Genomic DNA, 10,320 nt, shown 5'->3' with positions numbered 1-10,320 from the left:
TATTACTTTCAAACTCTACTTCATCAAATCCATAGAAAGGCAGGTCAGAATCCATGTCATAAATCAGAAAACATTCATCGTACTCCGCCATTTTTTTACACATTTTCAAAGAATAAAAGTGCTTTATGCCCCACTTTCTGCTGAGAATATGTTTTAATTTCTATTTATAATTAACCGATGAAATGTTACATATCCTTAAACCAGGGCCTTATGAATTCAGTTATGTAAACATTTGACCTCTCACAGAACAGTAAACAAAGGAAATAGAAATTAGGTGTGAGGTCACTATCAACAAGAACAGAATTGTTTTACGAACGAAATTTGTTTTAGTTTCTTAGAAGGTTTTTTCACGTAAAACGGTCTTAGAAAAATTCACTTAAAACGGTGTTAGCAATATTCTTGGAAGAAAACGTTAGCAAAACGTTTAAAAAAAAATTGTAAGAATTACCATATACTAAATTAAATAGATATTTCGTCTTTTTTATTGAATACGTTTGTATTCGTACGTTTAATAAAAACGTTAACAATAACAATCTTTAATTAGCCAACACAAATGTTAAATTAACACATTCAGAAACTACGATACAATTGGTAATATATTGTTACTTTTGTTCATATGTTTCCAACGATAGGAATTTACTTTTATTTAAATCCCACAGGGTCTTTATTGTTGCATATTACTGCAACCATAATTAAATCTACAACATTAATGCATTATTGTATAAGCTTTTTACCGTATGATTTTAAAAGCTATAACGAGTTCAATGCCAACCAGCGCCGGAACGTTTACTTGCGACTCAAAATTAACGAAAAGGCAACCAAGTTTGATTGTACGTAAGCAGTATTTCAATAAAAATGTTTATTTTGATATTTTTACATTATGCTTTTTTTAAGAAGTGAGGTATGGCAATTAACATATGTGTTATACCACACATTGATCGATGCTTTTATGTAAAAATGATTAAAAAGAATACATGCAAAAATATTGTTTCTGTAAATGATTAATATTAGAATTATGACTAAAAAGGGACTTAATTAACACCGGAAACAAATATCCTCAATATAATCTCACTTAAATATGTTTTCTCGAATAAAAAATCTTTTACCGATCATACCTTTTTTGCGGCATGACAACGCTTAATTAACGCTAATAGCAACGCTTCAAAGGGAGACAATTGAAAACGGAAACGGCATCGTATATTCTGTAGTTATTCCCCTTGCACATTGACCTGCTCCCGCTCGTCGCCCCAGTTCTTAATGGCTCCTCCCCTCTTCATCATGATCTCTCTCTTCCACAGCGGTAGACTGTCCCAGTCCTCCTCTAGCTTGCCTTCGTCCACGCTAGGTGGCGGTGCGGAGGACTTGACCACATCCGGTTGGTTTTGTTGCTGTAAGATATTTACATGCAAGACTTTGTTTTAACTTTTTTATTCTTAGCTCGATAACACCGTAATCTTTTATCTAGTGAGAAACTATCGAGATTTTTTCCTGGGAAGAACCAGTACTTGGCGTCGTATGAGAAGATCTTAAGAACGCCCCCAGAATGGGGATCGTACATGAGACAAAATATATATCGACTACGACAACTATACCTATTATTTATTCTGTATATACACGTATGTATTGCAACGCACGATACGATACTGATACTCGTCTGCTTGTCATCGGCCTTTCTAAGACGGTTACCCCAGTTATATGTATGCTCATGTGTGTCTTGCGTGTTTGAGAAAGTGCCAGATTGGTCATGGTCACAATACATATATTCAACAATGAAACACTCACCTGTATGAAAATGTACTGTTTGTTCGAAACAAATACCAACGACAATCCTAAATCTTTAATATATAGGGCATCACAATATCGCTTTACAAACCCATCTGATGCATCATTTACGTTCAACATCTCGCTCCTTGACACACCATATAAGTAACATATATAACACTGATCAATTGGAATTCAACAAAGCATTTTGCAATGTGAAAACGCGTACTTACAAGCGAATACAGATGTGTTGCAGTCATAAAAAAAACTGTGGTTATGTAAAAAAGCTATTAACAGCAAGGATACTCCTAAAAGAATAATGATACGGTTGATTGTAAAACGCTGAAAAGAAATTAAACATGTAATATTTAAACTTGAATACATGACTCACAATATTAGCATAAGCAACTAATAATTAAGTAAACGACACATCTAAAGGTTAATTAACATTTCGGACTCACTTTTAATACAAGAGTTGCTTTTTGTGCGAACACCTTAGGCACTTGGTTATCCTGTAAAACACAAAACACTTATACAACATAGTATACACTTACAACACATGCCTACTATTCTAATGGAAGACTGCCTCGGTAAGTTATCTACGGATTGCTCATTAAAGCTATATAAAAAAAAATCAACGAATCTTTCGTAAAATACTTCGTAAAATAAAGTAAACCCATACAATTTAGCGTCCCTTATAAAATAGCCACACTTCAACGCTAGACGTGTTCTGGTAACATAGATTTAACGATATACAAAATGCTTGTTTTTATTTTTGTGTCACAATAAAGTCCATGTGAATTTCATGCGACGATAACCGAACATTTTCGAGCAAATGCGAGATTTGATTCGGGCAGCGTCGGAAGCACGACGCAATTCTCACGAGTTTCTTGAATCAAATATCGCGTTTGCTCGTTAATGTTCGGATATCGTCGTTGATTTTGAGTATTTATGTGGCTTTAAAGATATGTGTATCATTCATCAAAGTCTCTAAATGTAAGATAAATATAAATACAACAATTCATGACCATTTTTTTTTAAGCATCCATATAAATACTCATTTCATGCATCGCCATTATTTTGTTACGTCCTGGTCAATATTCTGTTCCACTTCAATGACTACTCAAGGAGGTTTTGTAAGTTTGTTTGGTAATTGATATAGGGAAATACATGATGCACGTTTAATTACTCAGTTGTCAGTGGTCAAGTGATGTGCTGATCAAAGTACGACCATTTCAATCACACCCACGGAACATCCAATTTGTAACTAACTTACTGGTCCCATCAGTACACGTGAATGGAAAGGATGATTAACAGACATGTGTTAACGAAGATTTACTCACAATCTTCTAGTATTGAAAATGTTTAAAGCTATAAGTGCTATATTTATTCACAGAAATAAATAATTATTAAATTTAGTTTACAAAAACAACCCTGAATATGCTATAATTCACAATTGGGAAAAAACTTACAACATAACGGTTTTCACTGCGCGTTTATTGCCGAGTATCATTGTTTAAAAAAAAGATATTTCACGTGTTACGGATTTCCTTCCAATCCCGTGTATAAGTTGATGGTGGTTATTAAAAACCTCCAGTTGTTGTTTTTCTAGAAAATAATATTTTAACAATATCCCACTATAATTTAGCAATCATGTTGCTATTAAAAATAAATAAAAATGCTATATATATAAGACAACAAAGGCAGGGAATAGTATGTAGAGAGACAAAGCGTAATGAACAAGCAAGCAAAAAGCTTATTTAAGAAAAAAAAATATAGAAAGCTTTAAATGGTTGCTTATATGCAGGATTATTGCATAAACATGGATACATGTATACTATTCTTTTTTGCTATGCTTTCAAAGCAAGCCAACTCACAGTGTCAGCCTTAACGGCTGCTTGCTTTTTAGCTGGCTGAGCGGCAGGTGAATTTTGCACGTGACCCCCAGACCCCTGCACGGGAATTGTGGTGTTTGGCACATGCTTTGTAGGGGCCACGTGTTTTGAGGGCTCCACGTGTTTGGAGGGCTGCGCGGGATATTTGGCTTGTTGAGGTACGGGTGAAGGGGGTTTGGCACGTGCTTCTTCCTGCAAAGGTGCATCGTCGTGAAAGGCAAACACAACATTTATATGCAGCGTGTAAATGTATGCTGAATCAACACAAAAAACTTGACACGTTTTTAAGGTTATGAATCGCATATATATGGCCAAACAACACATGTATTGAACTACAATGCAATATGATATTGTTCATATGTATATGCGAAATGTTCCGTTCATGATTGTTTCCAGAAAAAAATCGACTTTACAGGCAAAGCAGGAATATTCAGTATAAAAGCAAATAAATACACAAGTAACTTTATCAAAATTGTAACGGTCAAGTTTCTTTTGTTCAATTATTATTTGCGATACGTACAACAACCCACGTATCTAACTTGTTACATGCGCAGCGATGCTTTTCCAATAAAGCTTAGGTATGTCTGCAAACTCTTTGCACACATGTTATGTGTCTTTGGAATTCATAAAACCACCAAGCAGTGTTCAGAGTTGATTTGTATACGCATTCTCTTTAAAAAAAATAATGTGCAGTTCCCTTTTTAATCAGTGAGTATTAATATTCTTATTTTGTGGTTGGTTTGACATAAATGGTATTGTCAGAGCTGTGGTACAACAGTTTTAAACAAGAGGGCCATGTGCCCTTATGTAATCTAAGACCCACAGGAACTAGATTATTCTTTAAAAGTGCGAGATGCTTCATGAATATTGGACTAAAAAGTGACTTCTAGAGTATTAATATGTTTGTTTTTAAGTTGACCTAGTGGCCTAGTTTTTGAGCTCATATGACCCAGTTTTAATGTCAGTCGAGACTGGTACATATGTACTCTGAAAAAGTTTCATGAAGATTGGCCAATAAATGTATTTAACATAGCGTCAACAAATTTTCACTAAAGCCATATAAGAACGAGAGCGCCGATGGCGCTGAAAGCATAGTTGCAAGATACAGGGAAGTTGCTGCTGAAGTAAATGTTTAGGTCAAAATATACTAAATAGTTTCCTTATATGTTTCGATGTAAAAGCGACAACTTTGAGCGAAAATAAATACAACATTTTGCACATAGAGACCCCCATAACCATACCTTTTCTTGACGGGCATTCTTAGCTGAATCGATTTAAGCAATACAAAAGATATGTCATGTTCAAACCAAAAAAGAATTCGGCTCAAATCAAAATCGACTGTTTTTGCGCCTTTTTTTCGGCCGTTTTCAAGTGGATTGTAACCTTTTGCAGTGCCATTTTTTACTTTAATCTCATACTTTGTCCTATTTCAGGGATTTAGTAGTGAACACCTATGCTTACCCTATCAATATCTCCAAACGATAAAACCAGAACAACAGTCTAAAGTGTATAACATGCCTTCGAGGAAAATATGATGATTTGTTTATAAAGTACAGCCCTTCATGACTCGATTATTTAGTATATTGTAACCTTAACGATTGCTGATATCACGAGTCGCCCCCCTTGTTACCAAAATGTTCTATTTTTAGAAACGGGAATTCCAAATAGTGACGAATGTGAATGGTTACAAAATGACATAACTATGAAAATAAATACGTAGAATTACATTATTTCACGCATACCATTATGCAACCATCTGTTTTCTTTCCCGACTTGATACATTTACATATTTTACAGACACAACACTCGTCCAGAATTCGCGCGAATCCATTACAACCGATGCCACATTTAAACCGTTAGTTCTACTCGTAACGTTAATTTCTGGCTCAAAGTAAATCATTTTAACTTCAATTAACACATCTCTATTACTTTCAAACTCTACTTCATCAAATCCATAGAAAGGCAGGTCAGAATCCATGTCATAAATCAGAAAACATTCATCGTACTCCGCCATTTTTTTACACATTTTCAAAGAATAAAAGTGCTTTATGCCCCACTTTCTGCTGAGAATATGTTTTAATTTCTATTTATAATTAACCGATGAAATGTTACATATCCTTAAACCAGGGCCTTATGAATTCAGTTATGTAAACATTTGACCTCTCACAGAACAGTAAACAAAGGAAATAGAAATTAGGTGTGAGGTCACTATCAACAAGAACAGAATTGTTTTACGAACGAAATTTGTTTTAGTTTCTTAGAAGGTTTTTTCACGTAAAACGGTCTTAGAAAAATTCACTTAAAACGGTGTTAGCAATATTCTTGGAAGAAAACGTTAGCAAAACGTTTAAAAAAAAAATTGTAAGAATTACCATATACTAAATTAAATAGATATTTCGTCTGATTTTTGATCAGGTAAGGCTTCATAATGGTCAACCGATCGATGTGGGTTGTCGAAATGTCGTATATACCTTAAGCATAGGTGCGTTGCATCTATGCTAAAAACCACCCTGTCCCGGTTGCCTTGTTTTTAACCAACAAGAAGAATTTCGAACTCGACCGAAAAGTCAAAAGTCTACCTAAGTTTCATTTAGATTGCACTAAAGATGTGACTTGTAAAGTAAAAACAATGTTTTTATATAGCCATATTTGGAAAAATTTATCCATGTTTTTCGACGAAGTATAACCATTTTCGAAATAAGCCGAGCTATTATAAGAACAAATATTCTGACAAAGTTTCATAAAGATTGGACAACAGTGTGACTTCTAGAATGTTAACACGGTTTTAGCCAAATAAGCTAAACTGCTCCCTGGTGGCAATGATAAATGCGACGTCTTAAGTGTTAACGAAGTTTTACTTTAACCATATATGAAATACTAGATCACGCCTCCTGGCAGCAATGATTTTCAACCAACCGGAACCATTGTCGAACTCGTCAAAGATATCATTTGGACACGTGCTTTGACCAAGTTTCATGCATAACGGTTTGGTAATAAATGTGGCCTCTAGAGTGTAAACAATGTAAATTTTGACGTCGCACGTCGGACGACGCACGTCCGACAAAAGGCAATAAAAAAGGTCAACATGAGCACGTTGTGCGCAGATGAGCTAAAGCTAACCGGGCAAAGGCCAAATATATCATTACAACAACTATTCTGAGCAAGTTTCAATATGGTTTGGTAAAACGTGACTTGTATAGGAACTCGCTTTCACACTCGCCATGCAAGTTAAACTAACCCGCCACCTAGGGGCCATGTTTTAAACGGACCAAACCAATTTCCTATGAATATTAGACGAAATTGAGTATTTTAAAGCGTTCAGAAAATAAATATATGAGACCAAAATGCACATAAGTAAAGACGAAAATCAAAGCGCAGAAGGCACCGAAGTTGTTCGCTATTGCATAATCTTCGAAGCAACTCATTTTTCAAACTTATGTTATAGCTATTTATATCGCAAGTTTGAAATGAACACAACCCATTCATATTTTTAAGAGTGATTCTTAAAGCACAGGTCGAGATGTGTGTGACTGTTTATCCTCATATTTATGTAATAGAGATAACTTAGACAAAATAACAACAATATGCCTTTTTCACAATTGGTTGCTGCACTGGCAACCATCTTTAAAATTGTGGTTGCCTTGCTAAAGAACAACAAGCCTATAATCGTGTACATGTTGTGATATGTGTATCTAATAATTTATCGATTTTCTTAAAATCATTGAGAAACAATTTTGCCCACATGACATACTTTTAATGCAACGTTGAGCCCCGTTTCCCCTGAAAGAAGCCAATGTGTACAGATTTCAATGATAAACTTACCAATGGCGTTGCACAAGCTGTTATAAACACTAGACTGGCCAATATGTCCCACAAGCTCTTAAACCAATTGTTTATATAAATACATGCTGTCTGCTGCAGTGAAGTATAAACAGGCAGCGGCAATCGTTCCTAGCCTAGTGAGATACTGTCCTTCGCCTAGCTAAGCACATACTGATTTGAAAATTAACCAACTAAAAACGTAGTGTACGTCAAATCGGTATAGATGAATATTCAGAAACCAACGAAGAAATATTCGAATGGTTTAAATATCCTTTCCTCAATTGTCTAAAAGTTTTACTTTCGAAGTTGAATGCTAGTGTGTCATTTTTCTCTGTACAATTTACGGAGCATGTTCAAATACTGATACAACACACTGGCCCATACCTCTGCAGCAAGCCGTTCCTGCTCTGCTATCTCCTACAAAAAAGAAACAGACAATGACAATATCATTAATAATTGTTTAATTAACCGACCTTAAGGCATACTATACGCCTTTTGTATAATAATGTATTGAACACAGTGTTCAGGTTACCGTATAATTACTAGTAAAAACACGTTCAAGAAACTGCATGATTGCTTTGAACAAGACGTCCAATAGACTGTATGATTGCTTCGCATACGATGCTCAATAGAATATATGATTGCTGGGAAATAATGTTAAAAAATGTTCAAAAGACTGTATCAATACTTCCAATAGAAACAAAAATTATGTTTGGTTTGCACACAATTTTCATGATGATGTACGATTGCTTTGCACAACATATTCAAAAGACATCGTGCGTGCTTGACACAAGATGTTCAAGAGACTTTTGAATGTAACGGTAGTATAAATCATATATTTTTCACAAAAACAATAAGCAAAGAATATTGTTTTATTTGTTGCGACGTTTTGACATGTTGGGGTCGCTATATACAATCTCATCCATTTAACATTCTAACGAAAACATATTGTATTCCATTCTTTTTTAAATTGATCTTTCTTTAAAGTGACGAATGCTCAGTATTTAATTGAAAAAATGCTGTTATTTCATATGAATGTTATGGTGTTTATCTGCTGTATATATGCTTAAGTCGAAAAAAACTATTCTGCTCTGTTCTATGATTGTTTTCCAAAAGACGTTCAAGAGACTGCATGATTGTTTAACACAATATGTATAAGAGACTGCATGACTGATTTTCACATGGAGTTCGAGAGAATGTATGATTATTTGGAACAAGATGTTCAATAAACTGTATGATTGCTTGGCACAAGATGAAAGGTAACTGTATGACTATTTGGCAAAAGATGTACAAGAAACTGTATGATTGCTTTGCACAAAATGTCCAAGTGCTGTATGATTACTTCAACAGAATTTTCAATAGACTCTATGAGTTGTTGGTACAAAATGTTCAATAGACTGTATGATTGTTTAGAACAAGATATTCAATAGACTGTATGATTGCTTGGCACAGGATGTTCAAGAGACTGTATGATTGCTTGGCACAAGCTGTTCAATAGACTGTATGATTGCTTGGCACAGGATGTTCAAGAGACTGTATGATTGCTTGGAACAAGATGTTCAATAGACTGTATGATTGCTTGGCACATGATGTTCAAGAGACTGTATGATTGCTTGGCACAAGTTGTTCAATAGACTGCATGGTTGCTTGGCACAAAATGTTCAAGGGACTTATGATTGCTTGGCACAAGCGGTTCTAGAGACTCTATGATTGCTTGGCACAAGATGTTCAAGAGACTGTGTGATTACTTGGCACACATTGTAAAATAGTCTGTATGATTGATTGGTACACAATGTTCAATAGACTGTATGGTTGCTTGGCACAAAATGTTCATGAGAGTTATGATTGCTTGGCACAAGATGTTCAAGAGACTGTATGATTGCTTGGCACAAGCTGTTCAATAGACTGTATGATTGCTTGGCACAGGATTTTCAAGAGACTGTATGATTGCTTGGAACAAGATGTTCAATAGACTGTATGATTGCTTGGCACATGATGTTCAAGAGACTGTATGATTGCTTGGCACAAGTTGTTCAATAGACTGCATGGTTGCTTGGCACAAAATGTTCAAGGGACTTATGATTGCTTGGCACAAGCGGTTCTAGAGACTCTATGATTGCTTGGCACAAGATGTTCAAGAGACTGTGTGATTACTTGGCACACATTGTAAAATAGTCTGTATGATTGATTGGTACACAATGTTCAATAGACTGTATGGTTGCTTGGCACAAAATGTTCATGAGAGTTATGATTGCTTGGCACAAGATGTTCAAGAGACTGTATGATTGCTTGGCACAAGATGTTCAATAGACTGTTTGATTGCTTGGCACAAGTTGTTCAATAGACTGCATGGTTGCTTGGCACAAAATGTTCAAGGGACTTATGATTGCTTGGCACAAGCGGTTCTAGAGACTCTATGATTGCTTGGCACAAGATGTTCAAGAGGCTGTGTGATTACTTGGCACACATTGTAAAATAGTCTGTATGATTGATTGGTACACAATGTTCAATAGACTGTATGGTTGCTTGGCACAAAATGTTCATGAGAGTTATGATTGCTTGGCACAAGATGTTCAAGAGACTGTATGATTGTTTGGCACAAGATGTTCAAGAGACTGTATGAATGTTTGGCACAAGATGTTCAAGAGACTGTATGATTGCTTGGCACAAGATGTTCAAGAGACTGTATGATTGCTTGGCACATGCTGTTCAAGAGACTGTATGATTGCTTGGCACAAGCTGTTCAAGACACTGTATGATTGCTTGGCACAAGATGTTCAAGAGCCTGTATGATTGCTTGGCACAAGTTGTTCAAGAGACTGTATGATTGCTTGGCACAAGC

The 10,320-nt window shown here is 35.4% G+C and overlaps 1 protein-coding gene across 1 annotated transcript in view; it reads right to left on the bottom strand.

Moving 5' to 3' along the window:
* Positions 1 to 507: 507 nt before the first annotated feature.
* LOC127834129 (unconventional myosin-XVI-like) overlaps positions 508 to 10,320 on the bottom strand; it is a 165,942-nt gene continuing 156,129 nt past the window's right edge. The window contains exons 45-48 of the mRNA XM_052359758.1: positions 7,863 to 7,895; positions 3,639 to 3,848; positions 2,223 to 2,273; positions 508 to 1,388 (exon numbers count right to left, since the gene is read on the bottom strand). Of these exons, the coding sequence (XP_052215718.1) occupies positions 1,209 to 1,388; positions 2,223 to 2,273; positions 3,639 to 3,848; positions 7,863 to 7,895 (474 nt within the window). The 3' untranslated portion in view covers positions 508 to 1,208. The remainder of the gene's footprint in view (positions 1,389 to 2,222; positions 2,274 to 3,638; positions 3,849 to 7,862; positions 7,896 to 10,320) is intronic.

Source organism: Dreissena polymorpha, chromosome 6 (assembly GCF_020536995.1).
Source record: "Dreissena polymorpha isolate Duluth1 chromosome 6, UMN_Dpol_1.0, whole genome shotgun sequence".
NCBI classification, from domain to species: Eukaryota; Metazoa; Mollusca; class Bivalvia; order Myida; family Dreissenidae; genus Dreissena; species Dreissena polymorpha.
Note: the sequence above shows the minus strand (reverse complement) of the source record. Positions and strands in the feature narration are given on the sequence as shown.